At 52.0% G+C, this 25,230-nt stretch overlaps 1 protein-coding gene and 1 long non-coding RNA gene across 3 annotated transcripts in view; one reads left to right on the forward strand and one right to left on the reverse strand.

Annotated features, from left to right (window-relative positions):
• Window positions 1-1,281: 1,281 nt before the first annotated feature.
• LOC146544248 (uncharacterized) lies at window positions 1,282-3,407 on the reverse strand. Its single transcript, XR_014883426.1, has 2 exons — window positions 3,078-3,407; window positions 1,282-1,660 (listed from the first exon to the last, which is right to left on the reverse strand). It is a non-coding gene; the product is annotated as an uncharacterized LOC146544248 (long non-coding RNA).
• The window catches only part of DUSP8 (dual specificity phosphatase 8), a 38,577-nt gene continuing 16,010 nt past the window's right edge, over window positions 2,664-25,230 (forward strand). The window contains exons 1-3 of one of the 2 annotated variants that reach the window (XM_085224318.1): window positions 2,664-2,799; window positions 14,103-14,497; window positions 18,910-19,048. In XM_085224318.1, coding sequence (XP_085080444.1) covers window positions 14,267-14,497; window positions 18,910-19,048 — 370 coding nt within the window. In that variant the 5' untranslated portion in view covers window positions 2,664-2,799; window positions 14,103-14,266. Of the gene's footprint in view, window positions 2,800-3,405; window positions 3,505-14,102; window positions 14,498-18,909; window positions 19,049-25,230 lie in introns of those variants that run through there. The other variant, XM_085224319.1, reaches the window with a different exon arrangement.

Below are 25,230 nucleotides of genomic sequence, written 5' to 3' on the forward strand. Positions count from 1 at the left end.
CAGACAGATCGAGCACCCCTTCTTTGTTTCAGCTCTGAGGGAACACGGGAACGAAAAGCAGCAGCCAAATATCACTGTGATTTCTTTTTTCAGTGGTGCAGGAACATTCTGGAGAGGGAGAGCTTGCCAAGGCTGCCACCAGCACGGCAGAAGGAAGGATTTGGGGCTGCTGCTCTGCCTTTTCACTTCTGCCGCTCGCAGCTCTGCTGGGCTCACTCCAGCTCACACCTTTTCTTGGCTGTGAAGATGCAGCCTCTGTTGCATTCAGCAGCAAGAGCAACAACTGAACAGAGGGGTGGGAAAGAGGAACCGTCAGATGGCTGAGAAGCCTTTTGAATTCAGGAAGGAAGGATGGTTTACACGCCACGTGATGATTTCACTGCACTCCCCAGCAGCACATCAGGAGACCAAGAGATGGCTCTGGGCACTCTCCTGAAGTCTCTCTGTGGGACCTCACAGGGAGAAGGGTGCCCTCGTGTGTGAGCAAATGCCACACACTTACGCAAGCCCGGGGCTCAGCGCTGCCACCTCCGCATAGAGGCTGCCGAGCCAGTTTGCAGGCAAATCCCAGCTGGGTTGAACTGGTTTGGATTTCCTCCCAGCAGCAACCGTGACCCCGTGGCTCTTCTACGTCAATGAGTTGACTGCAAGAAATAGGGCAGAAGGGAGAGCAGAGTTGGCACCTAGTTTGGGTAATGACGTTCAGCCCGGCTCCAGCATCCTTAGCTTCCCACAGGAGTGAGCGAGCAGCCCCTATTTTGCAAGAGGCAGTGCTGGAGTCCCGACACCCAAAGTCCCTGTGTGTTCCCTCCAGTGCTGCTCCACTGGGCTTTGTGAGCTGGAGCTGCTCCTTTGCTCAGTGCCACCAGGTCCTGGTTCAGGGTTAGGGTGCAGCTGCAGCCCTGCAGATGCAGGGGAGCAGCAGGGTGCTGGTGGGTCTGCCTGCTGCTCCAGGCAGGATGGATGCTGCACAGTGGGCCCCACAGTGCCCAGCTCGCCATGCAGGGAAGGGTGGGAGGCACAGATGGCAGCAGATGCTCTCATCACTGAAACCGATTTCAGCAGCATAGAAAACAAAACAAAAAAACCCTAGCAACTGATGAGCAGCTGAACAAAACTCTGCACAGGGATAGAGAGAGAGTCCAGTGCTGAGAGACCTCAGCTCCGTGCAGAGCTGTCCTCACAGAGCCTCCAGCATCCTGCAGCATGATCGCTCCGTGCCCAGTACAAAGGTCCCGCTCCTCCCATCCCCTGACTTTGACTCATGCTCCGTGCAGAGGGATTTTATTCAGCATGTTTTGCTGCTGTTTCCCCTTTATTCCTCAGGCAGAGCTATGGCTGCAGCACACAGCCGATAAATGGCTCTGTGCATATCTCCAGCCTCACACTCCCCACAGCGCTGTCTGCCTCCAGCAGCCGAGCACAGGTTGATGCTGAAAGCAGTTCTTTGGGTGTTTAAAACAGCAGTGGGTCGGGGGAAAAGCCTCTCCTTCTTGGTGGACTCATTGCTTTGGCAGAAATCTGCTTAGTTTGAGTTTTGCGCTTGGCCTGAGATGGCAATTACGGGTCTTGGAAAACATTTGAGCAAAAATTACGATGTGTGCAAGCATACTTTGCATTCAAAACACATTGCTGGGATGCAACCAATCTTCGGGTGTGCCTGGAATATGAGAAAAAGAGAAAAAAAAAAAAAAAAAAAAGAAAGAAAGAAAAAAAAAAAACAGAATGAGGCAAATGGGGCAAATTGTCCCTCAAGCGCTTTTTATCCGAAGCAGAGCACCTCCCTCCAGCAAGGAGCGAACAGCCACAGCATCGCTGCTCGGCACACAGTGGGGGGGACCCGGTCCCGGCAATGACAACGGCCGCACATCTGGTGCCCGGCAGCGCGGCGCTGCTTTGTTCTGCTACCGTGGCATCATCCCGGCCTTCCCCCATCACCTCCCCCGCTAACACCAGGTGCTGCCGGGCTCCTGGTGGCGTACGGGACACCGAGCCTTTCTGTCCACCTCCCCTCCCTCTTTCCGCCGTGGGAGATGCTCTGTGGGTCTGATCTGACCCCGGGCCGGGACGGCCGTCTGCCAGAGCCGGGTTTGGAGAGAAGCTGCCGAAACGCCCTCCCTTCTAGCACGGCGGAGCGACCCCGGTGTGCAGGGGCTTCCGCACCCATCCGCTTCGCACAGATTCTTGCAGCAGGAGAACCGGGTTCAGGGCTAACAAACCAGCCTCGCTGCTCTCCGAGACCCCGCGCACCTGGAGAGAGGAGAGCTAATTCCGAACACCCGGCATCCGCACGGGCGGAGGGGAGGGGAGGGGAGGGGAAGGGAGGGGAGGACGGCTCCCTCGATTTCATAAGCGCCAACAAAAGCCTAAAGCTCCTAAACCCTAATCCGCCGCTAAAGCCGGAGCCGCGGCAAGGACAGAACCGCGCAGCGGGGCGCGCCAGGTGGGCCAGGTGGGTCACGTGACTCGCTCAGGCCCGCGGGCAGCAGCGCCCTCTGCCCGAGCCGCGGCTCCGCGCCGCTCCGCGCCCGCGGGGTGACGTCACCCTGCTCTGCGCCTCTCGCGCTGATTGGCTGCGAGTGACGTCAACACTGTCTTTTTTTTTTCTTTTCTTTTTTTTTTTTTTTTTTTTAATCCCTCTTCCCCCCCCCCTCCCCTTCTCCCTACCCCCCCTGAGGTATGACCTCATCGCCGGCGCATTCCCGGCTCGCGGAGCGGCGCGGAGCAGCGCGGAGCTCGGCCGCTGCGCGGCATGCGGGCCCTGCGGAGAGGCGCGGCCGTCCGCGCCCGCCGCACCGGGTCAGTGTGAGCCGAGCCGGGCCGGGACGGGATTGCCCTGCAGGACTCTGGGAGAGGGGAGCGGTGCGGCCGCGTGTGCGGAATGGAGCCGCGGAAGGGCTGGGGGAGGTGCAGCTCTGCCCCATTGGAAATACCCGCACCTTGCTTTATTATCCGTAGGGCTTTGGGGTTTAAAGTGCGGGTGGGATCGTTTCGGAGCAAGCGTTAATAAAAAACACTTGCGGGGGGGTGGGCGCAGGTGGGAGCGGAGCATCCCCGGCCGCGGTGCGGGGCGGTACCTCGGGGTTGCGCGGTGCGGGGCCGAGGGGGGCACGGGAGCCGCGGTGACAGCGCTGTGGTTTTTTTGATGCCGTCGTTGCGCACCCGGCTGCGAGCGGAGCCGCGTTGGGCTGCGCGGTCCGTACGGCGCTGCGGGCGGTGAGCGCGTTGTGCGCCCCGCTCAGTTCGTCCCCTCCGTCCTTCCCTGTACGCGCCGACCGGCCGACGTCTCCCCCGTTCTCGGACGAGTCTCTGCGTGCGGAGCGCCGGTCGGTTTCCCGAGCTCGGCGATGATTTCCCTTATTGATAAATAAGTTCCTTCTCCTTCCTGCTCTGCCCCCCCACCCCGCACACGCACACCCCTTTCTCCTCCCCCAAAATTAAATTCCTGAGCAACAGCAAAAGCTGATGTCAGTGCCTCGGCTCACATCGGGAAGCTCCGCGCAGGTCGGTGAGGTGCGGGTTGTTACGGGGAGGACGCGCCGCGGTGCGGGTTCCATGCGGACGTTTGGGTTTTCTAGGCACCGTATTGCGGTCTCACCCGTGGTTCCCAGGCGGGGAGCCTAGCCCTGCCCCGGGCACGAGTGACCCGCCGTGATTTGGAGCATAAAGGCACGGACTCCTTCTAGCAGCGATTGGCAACCTCAGGGAGATGCTGAGCGCTATGCCCGCAGCCCGGGGCCGCGGTAACCTTGCGGGCAGCCCCAGGAGCCCTGCGCGATGCTCACCGCATTGTCTGCACCCGCGCTGGGCTGCGCAGGGCTCGGGCACGGCTGCAGCTTTGTGTTGGAAGGGCCAGGTGTGCGGTGCTCGTGGGTTTGGCTCGGCGGCGCTGCGCAGGGCTCTGCAGGAGAGGTTGGTTGGGTTCGGGGCCGGTTCCCGAATTGCCTTTGTGTTTGCTTGTGATGATTCCCAAAGCAAAATGAGCTCTGCGCCAAGAAAACTCTCATACCTATAGCTGGCTGCATTTAGGGCTTCTTGCTAAGATACCTCCAAGGGCTCTGCGGATGTATTCTCACCAGTTCTGATGCGTGCAGCCGTGCTTCACCCCAACAGGTTTTGAACCCCCTGTAGGTTGTTGTCCTTTCCTTGATGCAGGTAAGGGGCTAGGGGGGACCTGAAGGGGTAGGGGGGGACATTGCAAGGTGGCCGAGCCCTGTAGGAGCACTCGCTGCATGGAGATATGGCAGACACCATGTTTGTGTGCTGGGTGGTTTTGCTGGGGCTGGGCACCTTGCCAAGGAAGCCACCGAGATGCTGTGTTTGGAGAGGTCCTAAAATCCAAGACAGTACAATTATTGTCAGAACCCGCCAGAGCACTGGGTACAGCTCCTCAGAGCACGTATCCTGCAGGGTTTGGTCCTGCAAACACCTCCCGAAGAACCATCCTAGAGGAGGCTGCGGCTCAGTGGGGTTCTGAAAATGGCTTCTTGCAGCACCTACTTTATCCCTACCCCTTCCTCTGCTCCGTCTGCATTAATCTACATAATCAAGACGAGATATGTTAAAGGTGCTTTTGCCTTCTGTGTGGCTCTGCTGCCCTTAGGTGCGTCTGCTCATGGGATCAGAGGTTGGTCCTTGCTATGCGGTGTGATTGGAGCTGCGATCTGCACTCAGGTGCAGAGCGCATTCACGGTATCTGGGATGGGAGCAGGAAAAGGAGGTGCTCCATATTTGGCAGCCTTGATTTATGGTCTGAGTTTGTAGGACACTGCCGTCATCCTGAAACAACACAGCAAAGCAAATCTGCTGGGGAGCGTGGTGATAAAGATAGCAGCATGCAGGTAACTGGCTCCTGGGAGCACAGCAGGAAAGCTGAGCTGGGACGTGTAGGTGGTTCTGCCCTCTGCTCTGGGTTCTGTGGCAGAATTTAGGAGAACTGTCTGCACAACCCCCAGGGCTGAGGGGTTCCTGCTCTCACCCCACTCTTCTCCATGCTGCTCTGCAGAGGTGCTCCGCAGCCCTGCGATGCCGTCATCCCACAGGGAACACTTGTGAGTGCTCCTCTGCATCTTGATGCCCTCTGGGTTTTAAAACCTGTTTTTCAAGCTTTCAATTTCTCCTCTGCAGGTACACCTGTCCTGCCTGGTGCGGGGTGGGAAAGGAGGCACCTGATGCGATTACATACAGGCGTGGGGAAGGGAGGCAAGTGGCCTGGGATCACTCATCAGATAAAAGGCTAAATGTGTGCTTGCAATTTTCTCAAGCTTGCTTGCAGAAACCTGCGCATGCGTTGCAAGCAAGGTTAGAGCACAGCAAGGGAGCGCAAAGGCTGCAAAAATGGTGTCAGAGGCTGTCCTTAAAGCAGAGCTCGTGGTGTGATGGTAGGATGCGTGCTGTGCCTGGCTGTGAGCTGCTGGCTTTGCCTTTTCTTCTGATGGAGGTGGAATGGAACGTAACATGCAGCTGTGTTGTGTCCCTTTGGAATGATGCTCAGTGCCCTGCTGAGGGAGATGTGGCACTTAAGGATGTGGCTCAGTGGGCATGGTGGTGATGGCTCAGTGGCTGGATTTGATGATCTCAGATTACTATTATTATTTTTTTTTTATAACCTTAATGATTTTATGGTTCTGTGAATTGAGCTCTGGTCACATGTGAGCTCCTCAGTGACTCCATCTCCTCTTTATCAATGAAGTCATGGAAAAGCAAATGAGCTCTTATCTCTTCCAAGAACTGGTCGTAGGCTTCCTACCCCAACCCTTGGGTCAGTGCCATCTGTGAGGCTCCTTTTGTTCACAAACCTCTCTGCTTTGAGCAGAAAGAGGGGAAGCCCCTACTGTAGGGTAAAGCAGAGCTGTACTGGGGCCCTGCTCCATAGGTGTGCTATTTGATTCATCCTCTGAGAGCCTTCCAGTCCTTACTAGACCAGGGAACCTGGGCAGGTGTGCAGCAGGTGGTCCTTTGCTTTGCGTACAGCTTCTGTGTGTTATTGTGCTGCTCAGGACCTCCAGTTTTCAAAAGTAAAGTGTGGTGTCTGATGCTCCTGAAGATAGGTGCAATTGGGATTGGAGGAGATTCCAGTCTGCACTGTACAAAGGTGGAATAAGCAATGCCCTTTGATCTGGGGTTAGAAACCTTCCCTTGATTCCATCTTTTCTTCCCATTCTCCTTATGCCTATTTCCTTGTTTGCTGTGCATGGAAAGTCCAGTCCAACATGTGTGCGTGACTTCCTTTGTTGTACCTTATTTATTTTTTTAATCAAACCTTCAGGTTTTTTGGGGCAGAGACCTTGTGTTCAGGCTTTTCTCTGGAGGGTCTTGGGATGCACTCTTGCAGTTGGCAGAGGGGTGAGTTCTGGGGATCCCCATTTCTGAGCCTGCTGACAACTGGGAATGGGTCTTTTGGTGACCAGGACAAGGCAACCTGATCTGTTGTTGGAGTTGGCCCTGTGTTGGGAGAGTGGTTGGCGAGGTGAGTTGCTGAGGTCCCTTCCAACCTAAATTACACTGTGACTCTTCCATACCTGCCTGCCATCCTGATTTTCCCCAGGCTGTTGTAAAATTGGAGAGGGCTTTGGTGCTGACAGTTCCTGCTGCTGTCCCTGGAGGAAAGCTGGGAAGATGATCCTGTGGGACTGAGATGTGATGCTTGGAATTGTTCTGTGGGGTGGCAGGGGGACAAACTGCCTCTGCACACTGGATGGAGCTGACTGCTGGGGGGGGAGAAGGGGGAAGGGGGAGTGGGAAGAATGCAAATCTCTGACTGGGCAAAATCTCCCTAGACACATCCTCACGTAAAGCAATTGCTTTTTACCATTAAAAATAGATTGGTGCATTCTCCGCTTGCTTGCTGAATGCAGATGCCTGTAATTCTTTGTCATCCTTGCAATCTCTTCTGCTTTGAGCTTGGCTGCCTCTTTGTCTGGCACCTGAGCAGGGTTCATTCAGCAGTAACCGATCCAGAGATAAGTGTGAGCTCTCATGTAGTCTCGCAGGGCTGGAGGAAAGGTGAGGAGACCTGATCTGATGCCACTTAGCTGCTTGGCCTGCAATCCTAAAGGAACATGGCTTGGTGTTTGTGGATGCTTAATGGTCAACACCAGTGATGAGTTAGACCTTTTGATATGGAAACTGGCTAGAGGATGTGGAAGCTCAGTGCATGTCATGATATATCACTTGCATTTGGAACAGGCTGCCCAGGGAGGCGGTGGAGTCACCATACCTGGAAGTATTCAAGAAAAGAGTAGATGCGGCACTGAGGGACAGATCAGTGGGCATGGTGGGGATGGGCTGGTGGTTGGACTAGATGATCTTAGTTGTCTTTTCCAGCCTGAGTGATTCTATGATTCAGTGTGTGGATAGAGGAAGAGCTGCCAAATGCTTTGATCCTCCCCCCCCAAGTCACCTCAGACTGACCTGATGAAACCACCTGGCAATGAATCATTTTAGGCTGGGGAGAAGGAGAGAGTAGGGTAGAGATGCTGGTGTGGGCTTTACCTGTTCTTATGTTCTTTTCCTAGATAAAGAAAATCCTTTGAAACTCATTGTTGGTGCTTTCTTATTGTGGCTGAGAAAAGAGGTAGAGCCTTGGCTGACGTATGCTAATTCATCCCAAGTCTGTGTGCAATTTAGCTATTGTGTGCATGGAGGAAGGTTAACAAGCCTTGAACCGGGTTCATAAAGCCTTGAGAAGTGCAGGAAACCACCTTGATGGATATGTCTTTCCATGGAAAATCAGCTCCCTTTCATTTGAGTTGAATTCTGGTTCTCCTAAGAAGAGCCAGAATTTTGATGAGCTTAGGGTGGCATCACTGGGCATCAGCCTGTACTGGCTGGGAAACTGTGATAGAATATGCATCTGTACCTCAGCTTACACTGGTTGAGATCAGAAACTGTGTAAAAGATGCCAGAAGAAATAAAGTCCTGTTATTGTTCTTCAGTGAGCCTGGAAGCCCTGGCGGCTGTTTCTGTACAGGGACATGTGGCACAGGGCAGATGCCAGCAGGTTTGCCAGGTGCTTGCTTCACCTTCTATGCTTCCACCCTTTACCTCACCCATAGCTGTCTCAGATTTATTTCATCTGTCACTGTCCCTATGAAGTGAAATGGGGATGTTTTTATCTACCTCAAAGAACCACAGCTCAGCCCAGTGCTTTCTTTTCCTTAGCATGTAGGTATCATGGGAAAATAGTCTGCAGGTCCTGGAAACCCTTTCTTCAGGAGACAAAAATTGCACCCAGCAGGTATTTATGGTGTCTGGTGTCTTAGGACAAGAGATCAGGACCAGCCCTGCTGAAGTATCTAACTGCATACCTTTCTGGTCTGCCTCTGTCTGGGCATCATGTAGGACAAGAGCTAATAGCTTCAAGTTGCTCCAGAGAATATTCAGGTTGGATATTTGGAAAAATGTCTTCCCAGAAAGAGCAGTGAGGTATTGATTAAGCTTTTCAGCGAGGTGGTGGAGTCACTGTCTTGAGAGGTGTTGAAGTAAAGGTAGATGTGGCACTGAGGAAAATGGTCTAGAGTGGTCACAGGCATGGTTGATGATTGAACTGGATGATCTTAGCAGTCATTCCAACTTCAATGATTCTATGTCATTTACACCTTGTTGTGGTATGTGCCAGGCTGCTCAAAGGAGATGCTTTCAGCTCTAAGACATGAACCTGCTGTCTCTCAGCTTGACAGGAGGAGGATGGAAATGAAATAGCTTTGGTATTAGAAAGCAGCATGCATGGGAGCTCCATCTGCAGCATGGGCAAAGGCAGAGATTAAATGGTTGACTGGTCATGGATAACCTTTGGTCTTGTCTTTTGTAGGCTTTAAAGGAAAGCTTGTGTTTATACTACAGGGGAAAGCCATATAAATCATCTTAAAAGTACAAGACTAAGAAGAGGAGATAGTGGCATTGTCACCTAGACTCAAGAGGTATAGCCTGCTGCTCTTCCCTGTTGGCTTTCCCTGCCTAGCAGCACTCCAGAAATAATTCTGGAAGGAGCCAGATCACATTACACATGATGTGGGCAGGCTGGGAGGTGATTGCATTTGCAGCTACAACCCACCAAGCATTGCTGGCACAATCCATGTTCTGGACCACTCATGGTGGGCACAGCTGGAATGCAAGCTCCTGCTTCTCAGCATCATCCTCCAGTGACGATGCCTCCCTCCGCCATCCTCTGGTGATGGAGACTGCCTCTTCCCAAAGCGCTGTCTGCACGGAGAGTTGGGAGGGGGCTCTTGTCTTGGAAAGAAGGCGCTTACCACTTGTGGGTAGCGGTGAATAGGGAAGTGAGGTGAGCATCAATGAAGCTGTGTGAGGCTTCTCTGTCTTGGGATAACCTCTGTGAGTCCCGGAGGGTGAGAACAGAGTGGTGGTTGCAGAGGGACAGCACAGTGATGCTGTCTCATCTTCACCTCTTGGGAATCACAAAATGTCTCTTCTCATCCTTCAGTTTCGTCAGGGAAAGGCAGATGAGTAGCCTTTATATCTTAGTAGTTAATATGGTTAGTGATGGGTTTTAACTTCATTTTAAGGAGGAGTAGACAGAAACGTGTATTTTTCTTTCTATCTAAGCAGAGGAATCCTTTGTGCTCTATTTTAAAGGGGTATCAAGCAACTGCTAAGCGATTGGCAGCACTTCCAGTATGGCTACTGCAGGCACCTATGGCTTTGTCCCAGAGCCACCATGGGGGATTATTCATGCTCCAAATTCCCCTCCCCAGATGAAAGCTTGCATCTCTCACCACGAGATGCAGTGCAGTTCACAATGCTGGGAGAAGCAGAAGGGGATCAGTAGATGGGCTGAGCTGCAAAGCAGATGGGATGGAGCAAGGAGAGGCATCCTGGAGCTTCATAATGGCCCATCTTGCCCTGTGCCGTTGGCTGGGCTGGAGGCAGCGACTCGAGCATCCTGCAGGATGTGAGCTGAAGGCACTGCGGTAGCATCGCCTCGGGCCAGAGACACAGCCGTTGCCTGGCAGCTGCGAGTTTCCAGGGAAACCAGAGGTGCTAACTTGTTAATGAGCCCCATGTCCCTGATTGCTGCCGCAAAATAATAATAATTAGTAATAGGGCCGTGTTTTAGGAATCCCTCAAACAGCAGGAGCCTGCCGAGGGGAGTTTGCTAAGTGCCAAAGCACTTGAAAGAAAAGAAGGGGTATGGAAGGAGGAAGGGCAGAGAGCTTAGCAAAAGAGCCACCTTTTACATCTTGATCTGTGTCTGGAGAGCTGGGAATCAGCAGGGTTCTGCCAGTGTCCTGGGTGGTAAGCCTGGGGCTGGTGGAAATTCTTCAGGAACGGCTGCTCTCAGGGCTTTCTCTGGGATGGCAAGCAGGCATTTCTCTGTGGTGGCAGCCCTGTGGGCATGCTCATGGATCCCCAGGCTCGCTTATGTGATAGAAATGCTTTTGAGAATGGTTTGGGTTGGAAGGAACCTTGAAGATCATTTAGTTCCACCCCCCTGCTGTGGGCTGGGACATCTCCGGCTAGACCAGGTTGCCCAAAGCTTCATCCAATCTGGCCTTAAACCTACAGCTTCTCTGATGGGATCAGAGCTGCCAGTCCTTGGAATATAACTGTTTCCTTAGCTCCGTGCTCAGGCACATATGGGTGCTTCTTCCAGCACCTCTGTGGCCAGGTTTGACCCTTCTTTCAGCACCATCTGTGTGCAGCCTACTTTGTGAGGCAGTTCATGGCACCTCCATGTTCTCTGCTAGCAGCCAGTCATATCCTGTTTCTGGTCTTCAGCTTCATTTTGTGAGTTCACTTCCTTTGCTAGGAGCAGATTCTGGAGATTCAGCACAGACATCCAGAAATCTTTTGCAGCTGATGAGTAGCAGTGCACCTGAGGTCCTTTGTTCTGTGCTCTTTGCAGACTGGGAGGCTTTTTTACTGGAAGTATTCCTCCTTTTCCTCTGCATCTTAATCTCTTCTGTTTGCATTTATCTTGAGTGGAAATGGGAAACAATGGTAGAAAGAATTGGAACAGGAGTGGGAGAAAAAGAAAGCTCGGAGGAATAAGAAGCTGGCCTGCCCAAGGCAGTAAGGGGAGCAGCTGCTGATCTGGGTCATGGGTGGAGGGAAGGTAGGGATCTCCAGAACACAACCACAGGTGGATATGCCAGTTAGTGAGGTTTATGATTGCTGCAAGGACATGCTGGCCTTCCTGTTAACATCTCCAAGAGAAACTAGAGCTGTGCCCTTCCTGTAGCCACGTATTTCTGCTGGGGCCTTGTGCAAGATGAGAAATTGAGGAAGTGGCCGCCACCTCGGTGACTGTTGAGCCAGCACAGGGCAGCATTCCCATGGTCCTTCCTGCCACAGGGGTCAGGGTGCGTTTGGGGTTTTCTTCTGGCTGACCAGAAGAAGGTCACAGCCAGGGAGACTCCCGGCAAGCAGGTATCTTAATGCCTATGCATTAAGTCCTCTGCTCAGCTTTCCATCCCTCAGCTGCAGCATGGCCCCTCCTGCTTTGCTGTCCCCGTTCAGCTAAGCCATGTGTCCATCTCCTCATTACAGGCACTCCAGGGAGAGATGGGATTAAAGGATTATGGTAATGTTCTTCAGGAACACTCGAGAAGATTAAGATGGCTTTAATAAACTGATAAGAGAAGGATGCAGCTATGTTTCTGAAACCCTAACTTAGGCCTCAGGTTAACCTTTACCTCTTGTGCTGGAGACTGGTCTCTGGTCAGTGTGGTGAAGGAGCAGGTCTCTTACTTCAGCAGTGCTCCTCCATGGCCATGTTCCTTTGCTTTTCCTTGGTGTTTCACTTCAGTTGTCCAAGAGAAAGGCACTATGCAAGTTCAGAAGGACCCTACTCCTCCTGGGCATTGAGTCTACCAGTGAGGTTATGGCTGCTTAAGACTGTGCTCAGTTTGTATTTCCCTCCTTGGGCAAGGCTTCAGAGGAGAATGGAATGGGACCTTGCACTGCCTCTTTCCACCTCTCCCATGTGGAACTGGGCACAGGACCTGGCTCACTTGTGTCACCTCTATCTGCCACCATGTCCAACTGGTAGTGCTGGGCAGACAGATGTGTGTCTGGTTGTTCTGCAGGAGGATGGCTGTTAGTGCAGAGGGAAAACTCCTCTTGTGTCTTCTGACTTCATCCACCCAAGCTCTTGGTCATCTGTCAACACTTCATACACGGAAAGCCTCTCTCTGAGCAAAGGAGATCGGGAATCTTCTGTTCTTCTTAGGCCCCCCCCATAGTTCACTCTTGTTCATTCTGAGGAGCGGATACCCTGTTATCCCTGGAGATACAGTACATGTCCAGTCCGTTGGATCACTCCTTCCTCTTACTTCAACCTTTCTTTCTTATCCCTCTGCCTCAGCATTATCCCCATCCTTTTTGTCTATCACCTTCCTCTGCTCCCTTTTATTTCTTGGATGTAATTGGAGGAGCCAAGAATTCGCAGCCTGCTGTCCTGATGGGGAAGAGAAGCAGAAAGCGATTTGGGGAGTAGGGTGTGAAAGAAAGATGAAGGGGGGGGGGGGGGAAAGCTGGCTAATTTGCATCCTTTCTGAGTGCCCTGGCTCTATAGCCAAGGTACAGCAGGGGGTCTTCTGGCAAGGCGGCAGCGACGTAATGAGGTGTGTCATATCCCAGCAGGGGCCGGCCTCGCTCCTTCTCACACCCCCTAATTAGAACTGTTTCAATTTTTAAGCCCCCCTGGAGGAGTGCTGTGGGGAGGGGGAACTGTGAGCCGCCTGCTGTGGGGCCAGGGGCAGCGATGCCATAATGCCACTGGGCTGCAAAATGCTTTGTGCAAGAAGCGGCCACCACTATTGCAGCTTTTAGGGGATTTTTCTTTTTTCTCTCTAAGTTGAACAAACGTGTTAGCAGCATGTATGTGTGCAGGGACATCTACCCCCTGCTTTGAAGAGCAGGTCTGACAGCCCGGGGAAATAGGAGGGCTGCTAATGTTGAAGTTGGAGAGCTGTAGATGTTGAAATATCCTCATATTCTGCAGCTGTACATCCTTTTCCTGCAAGCTGGTTGCATCTTCAAGGTTTGGTGATAGGTAGCAGAGGTTCCTAGTTCAGAGTTGGAAGGAACCACTGGTCCGTTTTTCCTGCAATAAACAGAGACACCTACACTAGATCAAGCGCTCAGAGCCCTGTCCTGCCTGACCTTGAATGTGTCCTCAGCTGAGGCATCCACCACCTCTCTGGGCAATCTGTTCTGTGTCCTACCTGAGCAACTTTTCCTGGGTGCCCTTGCACTACAAGGGCTTGTGATGTGGGAGCTCCCAAGAACTGCTGCTTGCTCTGAGTAGGGTGACTCATAAGCCTTCTGTAGCCCATAGACTAAATCCTGGCCCTGCAGAAGTCAATGAAAATCTTTACACTGGCCTTTTCAGACACAGTAGTCATAGTCATCTTAATTCAGATGCATTAAAGCCTCCATGCAACAGCTTGTGGGTTCTCCCTAAAACGCTTTCTGGAAGAAACAAGGAGAGCCTGGTAATAGCCCTGCTTATTTTCTGAATGGCTGTGGCAGCATTAAAACTTAATGCCATTAAAGCAGGCCTGCAATGACGTGTGCCATTAAAACCTAAGAAGACTCCCTGAACAGATCATACTTGTTGACCCCATGAGCTGCTCTTGGAGCAAGTTCAGTCTTCCTCGGCTACTAAGATGGAGCCTCATATCTCCTACTGTGCATGAAGCCACTACTGCACAAGTCAAGTACCAAAAAGCCACAAAAAAAGCTTTCTTAGAAAGTGTGGCTATCTCCTTGTCCCACTCTTCTGAAGGCCAAGCTCTAGGCCCGGAGTAAGCACTAAGTTAAGATGAGAGGCAATGGCCCTTAAGTTAAGCTAGGGAAGGCTCAGGTTGGATATTAAGAAAAAATTCTCAGAGTGTTGAAGCACTGGACCAGGCTGCCAATGGAAATGGTGGGGTCACCATCCCTGGAGGTGTTCCAGAACCATGGGGATGTGACACTGAGGGATGTGATTCAGTGAGTGTGGTGGGGATGGGTCAGTGGTTGGACTCGGTGACCACAGAGGTCTCTTTCAATCTTAATGATTCTATGATTCTGTCATTCTCATCTATGTCATCCTGCCACCTGACCGGTGTGTCTCTACTCTCCTCTCTCCCCAGGTTCAGCACCATGAGTAGGCAGCCTGGGCGCTAGCAGTGTGAGGAGCCCAGCACAGTGCTGCTCTGCTGACACCTTGCCTCACTGCTTGTCCCCGTGGGGAGAAGGGTGCTGGCAGCCCACCCTGCCCTTCCGCCCCGCTCACCCTAGAGCGGACGGGCCCGTTATGGCTGGAGACAGACTCCCACGCAAAGTGATGGATCCAAAGAAGCTGGCCAGCCTCCTGCGGAACGGAGCGGAGGGCACCCTGGTCATCGATAGCCGCTCCTTTGTGGAGTACAACTCCTGGCACGTCCTCAGCTCTGTCAACATCTGCTGCTCTAAACTGGTCAAGAGGAGGCTCCAGCAGGACAAGGTCTCTATCACAGAGCTCATCCAGCCCACCTCCAAGATGAAGGTATGGAGATATGGGGATAGGGAATGCCTCTTTGCCCCGCTGGTGATATGTATGCTTGCAAAGCGGTTTCTGCAGGGGCAATGTTGTGCAACCTGCACCCTGCCCTCTCTTCTTTGACACTACCTTCCTTCTGAGGGTTGGAAGACCAATGGCCACGGGGCTCTCCTGGAGGACTTGTTTATAGCCCCCACTCCAGTGACATGCCCTCCCCAGGCCAGTCTAACAGGTACATCAGCCTCAGGAATTGCTCTGTGCTGGCAAACAAGCCCCAAATCCTTCCTGGAGCTGTAAGCTTAATCCCCTGCTAAAAACTCTTCCCCTCCCCTCTGTCATCTCTAACTCCATTCAGGGACATGTAATCCTCCTCCCTTGTGACGCCAGGAGCTCTTATCCGGTGTCATGGCATATTATCTCTCCCAGGCTCCTCTCTCTATCTTTCCCCGTTAAATAATAGAGGTGGCTCTGAGCCATGGCTGCCAGCCGAAATAGCACTTGGTGACCCCAGGGTGGCCCAGGCAGGGTCCTGCCCACCATGAGATGCTGCCATCGCTGAGACAGTGGAGGGCGCCTTGTCCCCTTTACACCCCAGTGCCTCAGGGTCCCATCACCTCATCCACCCAGCATCCCCGAAGTGACACGTCCCCACTGCAGTGCAGCTTTGGCATGGGGACCCCCACCCCTCACTTTGGAGTGACGCTGCCCCATGCCGGCCCTCTCCTCCACCACCGTACTCCTGCTTTTCACATTCTCCAGCTCCTCCCTGCTTGTAATTTTATGGCAAAGCGAGGGTAATTCAGGCGATTAATCAAATGCTGGGCCCAGCTGGAGCCATCTGCGGTGTGTCCCCCCCCCCTCGCCACCCCGCAAAGCCACCGCCGTCCGTATTGGCTGCTGGTGACATCACCCTGCCAGGATCAAGGAGTCGGAAGGGGGGCTTTGGGGGGGGCGGGCAGCCTTGTTCCAAGATGCTGTGGGCTGGGTGCTTTGGAGGGGATTGCAGAGAATGATTCCTGAACGGCTTGAGCCGTTTTCAAATCCCCAGGGGAATAAAGCAGGAATAATCAGTTTTCACGAGCCGGGAGCCAGCGTGGTGCGGCTGCCCTCCTCCTAGCGAGGGTCACCTCTGCAGTGGCCACTGTCACGTGGAGCAGCAGCAGCAAAAGCACTGTGACTTTGTAGGGGGGGAGCAAGAGGAGGATAGGGAGGGGGTGCATGAAGAGTTAACATCAGCTGATGCCATTCTGCCTGCAAGGCTGCAGCTCAGCAGCTGCAGAGATGCCGCAGCAGGCAGCAGTGGCTCCCAAAGGATGCTCCTGCACCAATACGGGTGGCTCTTGTCCTGGTTCTGTCCTGCTAAGGATTGTCTCCAATCTCCACAGCCATCCTGGGGCTGCCAGTGTCCCTATGGAATGAGCAACTACCTCCTCCCCACTCCTGCATCTTTATGCAGCTGTCCATCCTTACATGGGGATGTGGTACCTAACCCTATCCGGGTGGGGACAGGGAGGGATAGGGGCATGGCTGGTGCTGGGAGCAGATGGCAGGAAGGGTGACATCAGTGGTGCGATTGTCCGGCCCCATTATTCCTCCTGACGGGCCTCCCGCCCTCCTCCTGTTTCCTGCTCTTGGCCAGGGCTGCCAAGACAAAGGCAGCTGGGAGCACTGCCGTGTACCCAAAAGGATGAGGTGCTGCTGAAAGCCCAGCTCAATACGCTCCTTCCTTGCTTGTGCAACCCTAAAAATCTCAGCCCCAATGGGTATCGGTCACCTTTTGCCTATCTCTCAGTTGAGAAGCACAGTTTTCCATTAGATATGACAGAGGATGCTGCTCACAGCTCTTTGGGATGCTCTGGTCTGGAGGGTAACAGCAAGCGCAAATCTTGGGAAAGCTCTGCTTGCTGGGAAAGAAGAAAAGGGGAAAATCAATATCCCTTTGTCCTTTCATTGCAATATGCCTATCACCTGCCCTGGAAGCCAGGATGTATCTAAGCCAATCCTCCCTGAGCCCTGATGTGTGCTGAATTCCCATTACACACACATTTTCCCCTGGAGCTGTGTGACTGGAGCAGAGCTGTGGCCCACAGTCTGGGCTAAGGAACTGCAGCACTTATCCATTTCCCAGCGAATTACTTTTATATTTTTATTTTATTCCAAGGAATTCTAATTATTACAGCAATAGTCTTCCTTGGCACAAAAATGCTCTACCTGCATTGGTTTTGTTTTCAAACCCAATGCCAACTGGAAGCATTCAGTTCCTCAGAGCTATTTCAGGGGAAGAGGATGTGGGAAATTCTTGCCTGGGGGTTCATTTTGAGTTCTGGAGGGAAATGCTGAAAAGTTCACTCCTTTAAGATCTCCTTGGAAAGTCTTCCCACATCTTGACCTGTTCTCTCTTCCCAAAATGTAGCTGTCTCTGGGAATGGCTGTAGCAGTGGTTCAAGGCATGACAGCAGTCTACCAGACCTGTGGGGATGTGTATTTATTTACTGGAGGAGCCCAGCCCTGGAAGCAGCTGCTTTGCTCTAGGGAAAGCCAGGGCTTATTTCTGAACCCTGTGCCCGGCTGCTTTTTATGTTTATGGAAGTGGTGTTATTTCAGTGGAGTGATTCATTCTGTTTTGAAACAGTATGTGACTGAGATGTCTGGAATAATTGGGATAATAAGAATACCTCGCTCTTATCTTAGCCCAGATCACCTGGAGGGCTCAGACTGTCCTGCGTGGCAGATAAGTGCCATTTGGAGGTATGAACCCACTCAGTGCCCAGAACAAAATAAGGAGACACACGTGAGAGATACCTCTGGGGGAGGGATGGGCTCCCCAGGAATGCCCAGTGGGTTCTCCAAAGGTGATGCTCCTTCAAGGCTTGGGGACAGAGACCTGAGAGACTTGGTGGGACCATAGCATCTGTGGTAGGAAATGGTTGGTGGTTGGACTCAATGATGACAGTTGAACACAATGACTGAATGATAGTTGGACTTGGTGAGGGTTGGACTTGATAATCTAGAAGACCTTTTCCAATCTAGATGATTCTAGGGTTGTGTGAAATACCTGTTCTATCTGAGCCATGGGACTGGAAATGCCAGCACTTCCATGTGTGATGAGTCATGAATCCTTCCTTTCGCAATGCATGTTTTTCTTCAAGTCAGACTTTCCCCTCTTCCCATTTCCACAGCCCTTGCCCCACCATGCTGGATATTTGTTTCTGCAGCCAGGCCATGCAAGGCCAGTGCTTGTTTGGCATTTACATCGAGTGAAACCTTATAACTTTAATAAGATGTAAACCGTGTCACACATATCTGCCGTTGCTCAGCAACCCTGCAGTAATGGCCAAAACAAAGCCTCCCCGTGCAGAGGGAACACTAAATCCTATTGTGGGATAATTCTGCTCGGCCAGAGCTGTTATCTCCCGTGATGCCCCCCGTGGCCATCCTGGATGGGGTGCGAGCCCCTGCCCAATCCCCTCCTTGCCTCACTTTTGGGGAGATGCATTTGTGGTGCTTCAGGTTGGGTTTTCAGGACAGCATAGTGTGGTGGAGGGCAAAGAAAGCCATGAAGAATGTCAGTGGCACATCCAGAAGTAGCCACTAGGTTTTACTCACCTTACACCATTTTCAGTGTCTTATTTTAAAATTCTTCATGCTTTCCTCTTCTCTCTCCTCCTGCCGCTTCCTTTTCTTTCCTCCCTTCATCCTGTTGACCCATGTAGCCAAATTGGCTTCCCGGTGCCCCACTGATTCCCAATGGCTGTTCTCAGCCCTACAATGAGTGATACACTCTGTAAAATCCATGTGCACTGCAGTTTTATTGGGATGCAACTCCCATTTCAGGGCAGAGGAGAAACTGCCTCTGAGATGTTAAAGCGGCCCTGCTGCTACTTTTCTACAGCTTGAGGGCTGGATCTGCTCTGGGAAGATATCTGCACACCTCAGGGTGCTGCAGAAAACTTGCCCTACGGATTGGGGGAATATATTTTGAGCATAATGTTTGTGGTTGTGTTACCATCTATAGCAACTCAAAGGTGTTGAGATAGGGCAAGCAAGTGATAGAGCACAAGGAGGGGAATGTTTATGAATGCAGCCCAGTTTGAGGAGTCTCGTAATGAGGTTCTGATCCTTACTGAAGAGATATGCATGGAGAGGGTTTTGCTGATCACCTGAATGGGATGCAGCAGCTCCAATTCTCTCATTTCACTAGGAGTGCAGCGGGGCATCACACCGGAAAGGCTTCCTGTGCACGGGAGAGAAATGACTGGGCGTTGTGGCTGGTTGATGTTGGAGTAGTCATTTACATCTGTGGGGCAGACACAGATGTGCTGTACCAAACCATGCTGGTTGTGCTCCCCCCAAAGAACGCCATGTGCAGAAGTGAGTCCTGAGTTTCTCTAATGCCAGTTTTTTGCTATTCCTCACAGGTGGAGGCAGAGGAGCACCAGGACGTGGTGGTCTATGACCAGAGCACACGGGATGTGACCGGCTTGGCTGCTGACAGCTTCCTCTCCATTCTCCTGGGCAAGCTGGACAGCTGTTTCCACAGTGTCTCCATCCTCACAGGTAGGAGCGGAACCTCTCAGGGGCAGCAGCAGTGATGATGATGATGATGGTGATGATGGGTGATGGTGGTGCTTTCACATTGTAGGACGATAGTCCCCTTGGTGTGGCTTTGTGTTATGTTACCATTTCACTTGGTGCTTATGCAGTTATTGTGGATTGATGGTGTTGTGGCCATATGCTCTGTGATGAGAGTGTTACACTGAAGGGAAAGTCGAAGCTGCCTCTAATTCCGGTGGCTGGGGGATTGCCTGGCTGGCTACTTCCAACCCAAACCATTCTATGATTGTATACTTGGGGTAAATGCCATTAAACCAGAGTTGTGGTGGGGGGAGCAGAGGAATGATGGGAACAAAACACCCAGGTCTGACAGTTTGAGGATTTCAAAGGCAAGCAAAGACTATGGAATCATGCTAAAGATGGTTAGTGTGGAGCTGTGTTGAGGCCACTGTCCAAGGTTTTCATGGTGTACCCAGGGCACAGCTTGGTGCAAAATACCAAAATGGAGAATGCAGATTTGGTCATGTCCTGGAGGAAGTCTGCCTTGTCGCTGGGATGAGTCAGGAAGGAGCCTTTGTTGCAGACCTAAGAAAATGCCGTGCTCTGGTTCCTTGTAAGGATGATGTCACTCACTGACACCCAGCCCATGCAAGCAAGTGAGCATCCCTGGTTTTGACAGCCGTCTCTGTTCTCCCTGGATGTGGCACCAAAGACCTCCATGCAGGTTTGTGTCTGCCTGCACTACGTGTGAGATGAAGTTTAAGACCCCCAATTAAAACCCGTTTACAGGCTTCCCAGACCTTCCCTTCCGCCCTGCCTTCCCCTTGCTGAAGTCCTCAAAGAACTGCATTCCCGACTGGTAATTACTGAGGTTTTGGCAAAGCCTCTGCTGTTCCCTGTGCCTCAGGATGGCAAGCAGCACGGCCTGGAGCCTGCTAATGGGGAATGCAGGCTGCTAATGCATGGAAAAAAAAAAAAAAAAGAAAAAAAAAAAGGAACTGAAATGTAGCACACTGGGTCATGGCTGCTGAGTTTTATATGGAAATCATGACTCAAAAACACTGCTGAAAGCATCCAGAGGGAGGCTGGGCACGCTTTCTGACACACACAGTTTCCTCCTTGCTGTAATGTGGGCAGCAGCCGGGATATTTTTGACCCAGGTCTGCAGTGCCTGGGAGGTCTGAAGGGGATGTATGTGAGGCCAGGGCCTGACCCCTTGCCAGGCTCAAGCTAGGGCCCTCCCTGCCTTGCAGTCAGGTATGCATCCTACTAAGGCATCAGGTTCCATCCTGATCTTGCCCTCATCCATGTGGCATCCCTACTCCTTGCTCTGAGAAGATGGAGGAGCACAAAGAGACTTCAGCCCAGGCACCTCATCCTGCTCAAAGACATCCCACTGCTACCCTTTCTCCCCATCCCATCTGGCAGTTGGACACGCACTGAAATTTGGAGAAACCCAGAGACTTGCTAAAAGGTGCAAGCAGCTGGGTCCTAGGCATCCCCAAACCAGTGTGCCCACCCTAAGCAGCCCTAAAGCCATTTGGGATCCCCAGCTTGCATTGTCCACAGCAGAAACAGGACCCAGGAGTCCCAAGTGGGTGGCTTTAGGCTCATCAGTTTTCATTTGTTTCAGTATCCCAAAACATCACACTTGGTCCTTGCTGTTCATCAATCCTGTTTGAATCAATCTACCTCAGAGCAGCTGGTGGAGGCTGGGGTAAAGCCTCAGGAACTGAGGTGGCAGGAGTGAGGGCAGGGGCTCCTCAAGGGTTAACAGCCCCAGAGCAGCAATTCCAGCAGGGCTCGGAAGGAGGAATCTGAGTCAATTATTCCCAGTCTTGGAAATCATCATCATCTCTTCTTTCTCCACCTCCCCCCCCCCCCTTTTTTTTTTTTAATTGTGTAAGTATAAATAGTGCTGCTTGCTGCCCTCCATCCGTGGGAGCAGAAAGCCTGTTGATTTATATGGTTTTCCTGACATCACATGAAGTGGTGGAAAACTGAATGGAGCCAACATTTTTCCTGCATTACGTAATGCCCCCTCCCTCCCTTCAGCCCAGCTTTGCTATTCCTGCAGGAGCCTGACTGTTCTTTAACCTTTGTTTATTTCAGCACAAACCCTTGCTTTTTTTTTTTTTTTTTTTTTTTTTTTTTTTCCTTTGCAAAGCCCCGCTTTGTTTTTATTAGCAGCCATTATCTGTTTATGAAGCGGCAGCAGTCTGGCTCCATCGGTTGCTGATGGCTCCGGCAATAGCAGCCCTCATGCTGGAGCCCAGCCAGCGCTGTGGTGCTGAGCGTCTGGGTGCTGAGCATCAACACTCCTCTGAATGAAGGCAAACAAAGCCCAATCTCCCCGTCCTCTTTAACACCTCAGCAAAGCAGTGGGGTGAGGGCTTGGGATGCTCCTCCAGATGACGATTGCACAAAGCAGGGCTCCGGTTCCTCAAAGGAGATGGCATTCGACTTCCTTAGGGATGTTCCAGTTTTTCACTGGTACCAGTATGGAGCAAGTAGGATGCTGGTGGGGAGCCCTCAGCTTTATCTCTGCAGTATCGCATCGACCTGAAACTGGCCCCTCGCTTGCTGAGTTCTGGTCATGAGCTTTTCATCTGGCTCGAGAGCACATGTGAGATCATCTTCGGCCCCCTGCCCCCTCTCCGTTTGTACCAATTCTTCAAGGAATGTTTAAATTTTCCAGTCCTGTTCTTTCTAAATTTGGAGCGTCTGTTTACTCCCAGGATTTGGAAAGAATGTAACAGTATCATCAGTGAGAAATCCCTCCCAGTCCTCTCCATCCTCCACCAACCAGCCTTCTCAGCACTACTGGTCCTGGCCCAGGTCTTCTCCAACCTGGCAGTGCCATGGCCAGGGACAGCGATGGCATTTGGTTTCAACTCTTGGTCTTCTCCATTGAAGGTGTTGGGTTTTCTTGGGCAACCTCTCCAGTGGAGTACAAAGCTTGGGTGTGTTCTATTTTCGCTGTATGGTGAGCAGGGGGAATGGTTTTAAACTGAGACAGGGGAGGTTTAGGTTAGATATCAGGAGGAAGTTTTTCACCCAGAGGGCGGTGAGGCACTGGAACAGGTTGCCCAAGGAAGCTGTGGATGCCCCATCCCTGGAGGCATTTAAGACCGGGCTGGATGTGGCTCTGGGCGGCCTGGTCTGGTGGTTGGTGACCCTACACATAGCAGGGGGTTGGAGCTAGATGGTCATTGTGGTCCTTTTCAACCCAGGCCATTCTATTATTCATTCTGATTCTATGAGATGAGATTTGTATTGGAAGTTTCATCTTCTTGATGAGGTCGCTCCCCTTCCTAAGGGGTGAATGTTGCCCTCCCCAAGGAGCTGAGAAGCAGAGAAGAGGAAAGGCTCTCTCTCATCGTCATCACTGAAGTGTAATGATAGCTGCAGAGTTGTAACTGTACAGTGGTCTTGATCTGGAAGTGGCTGATCTCATTCACAAGCTCAGAGCAATTATTGAGGAGGTTTGAGAACGATAGAATTTCGTATAAATCTACCAAAGCCAGATGACTTAAGAGCAGACGAAACATACAGTGAAAAAAAGAAAAACAAGGATTTACATTGCAAAAGCTGATCTGAGCTACCCAGCAACAACTGGGCTCAGCACTGGCTGAAACAAGGGCCTGGGAGAAGATGATTAAAAAGAAAAGAAAAAGCACTTTTCCAGAGGTGTGGTTATTAGGGTTTTTTATTTTGTTTTGTGTATTTGTTGCATTGGGACAGTCCTAAAATGAGCTTGAAAAATATCATCTGAAACCAGAGGCAGAAAATACCCCAAGCACGCATATTTTTGAGTTTAGCTCAGAAGATGGAAGGTGGCAAAGGCAGCTCTCTTTATTCTGTGCTTGAGGATGGGTTTGGTTCCCACAGAGCCTCTGCCAGGCATGTGTGTCTGAGGATGCTCGTGGAGGCCAAGTGTGAGGGCTGGCTCAGGAACCCTTTGATTGTGAGGTCTGAGAGCATCTGTAGGCTTACAGAGTGAATCCAGCAGATAGATCCACACGTGTTTTCCTCTAAAGCTCATCTAAAATCTACTCCCGTGAAGAAACAAAAGAGGACACATGGACAAGCGCACCAAGCGTCCCAGAGGTAATCACACCCTGCTTTCCTCAGGAGCTCAGTGGTGGTGCATAGAGGGGTACCTGCAGAGACTCTCCTCTTTTACCTGCCTTTAAATGCCAGATGTTCAGAGAGCTTGATGCAGAGCACTGACTATGTGGGACCACAGGGCAGGATGCTGCAGTGCTGGCTGCATTTGGGATGCTTCTTCAGGCCCAGTCACCCAATCCAGAAGGTTGAGGTGGCCCCTTCTCACACCACCACCAGGGCCAGGAGATGTCTGCAAGGGTTTGGGCTCCCTTGGGACCATCGACCACATCCCTGGGAGGGGTTAAGCCAGGTCATGTATGTGTGAGCTGATTGTATTCCAGACCTATGCTCTAAACCTCCCTGTTTAGCAGCGCTGTCGTCAGACAACTTGTTTTTCCGATTCTATAATTACCCCATGGAGCTTCCCTTCCCCCTCTAGGCTGCGTTTTCAACATTTGGACCCAGAAAAGGCGAGCAAAACGGGGCAGGGGGGGGAGACGGGGCTATAGAGGAGCAGCCCACCAGTTGCTGAGACTTCAGAAATCATCATGTAATTTCATTTCTCATTTCTGGAAAGCTGCAGGGAGGAAAGAAACTTCCCCAGGAGGAGATTGCAATGGGCAGGAACCCGTGCCCAGTTATGATTTCCTTCCTTCTGAGAAACCTGCCTCCCCTTTTCCTGAGGCCTTGGCCTCCCACATGCGAAGGTCGGCGATTGCGGTTCTTACCAGGTCCTGGTGCTGGGTGGGGAGAGGAAATGCTGGCTGCGGTCCAGAGGACCACGGGCAGGAGGGAGCAGGGAGTAGGGCTGTGCCTGGGGAAAGGTGCCTGCAGGTCCGCTGCCTGGTGGAGAAAGAAGGCTGCATTTATATGAGAGTAGGAGGTACGTGGGTCAATATCCCTGAGTAGAAAACTGAGTCTAAATGCATCTTGAAATAATTAGTGCCTAGGGCCCTTGCAAGCCTGAGTGAGTCCAAACCAACAGGCAACCAGAAGAGAGCAAGGGAAGGCGAGTGCATGCTTGTTTTCTGCTTGGGGGGGCAGGTTGATGATAGCACTCCCAACTTCACCACCTGCCTGCTATTGCCCCTCTGCATGGTCTGGTGATGACTTTCACCCCAGAGAAGTTCCAAATGTCCCTGGAAGAGTTCAAGAAATGTGCCACAGATGTGGCATTGAGGGATGAGGTTCAATGGGCACGGTGGTGACAGGTGATGGTTGGACTAGGTGATCATAGTGGTCTTTTCCAGCCTTAATGATTCTATGGTTCTATGAAATGCACTGGGTGTCAGGCGAACGGAACTGCCCACCAGCAGGGAGATGCCAGTGGGATTGGTGGTGGAGCTGGCAATACTACAGCATTGGTGGAGGCATCTCCATCGCCAGCAGTTGTTCATGCTGCCCGCCAGCATCTCATGTGTCCCTTTTCCCTGGGAACTGGTGGAGTCACCATTCCTGGAGGTGTTCAAGAAACGTGGAGATGTGCTTCAGTACCACATGGTCCATGGGCACGATGGGGATGGGTTGATGGTTGGACTAGATGATCTTAGTGGTCTTTTCCAACCTTAACGATTCTATTCTATTCTAGTCTGCACCCTCCACTGCAAAGGTTGGGATGCCAAGTGCAGGGCCACCTCTGTGAGCGGTGGCACCTTGGGCATAACAGGGAGCTGCTGCAGGAGCTGCTCACCAACCGTTGCTTTTGGGAGAATGTGGCTTCTCGCTCTTCCAGCCTCGCTGGAGCATGCTTTGAATTTTCTCCAACCTCTGTCCCACATCTGATAATCATCAAGCCATATTTGTTACAACAACAAGGCTCATTAGGAGGCAGGCTCCGCTCGGGTGGGAAGGGGGGAGGGGAGAGCACTTAGTTAATGCCGATGACCTCATCTCATGTGATGTCATTCAAAGGAAAAACACTGAAGTCACTCGCATATGGCTCAGCCTGGGGTTTTTCAGCCTATAAAGCTCCAGATTTTCAAAGACACAATGCATGCCCCCTCCCCCCCCCGCCTCCTCCGCTTACTATAATCCTGAATGATTTTCTGGAGGCCTGGGCTCAGACCAATAAACTT

This window comes from Meleagris gallopavo, chromosome 5 (genome assembly GCF_905368555.1).
Source record: "Meleagris gallopavo chromosome 5, MGAL_WU_HG_1.1, whole genome shotgun sequence".
In the NCBI taxonomy this organism is placed as follows: Eukaryota; Metazoa; Chordata; class Aves; order Galliformes; family Phasianidae; genus Meleagris; species Meleagris gallopavo.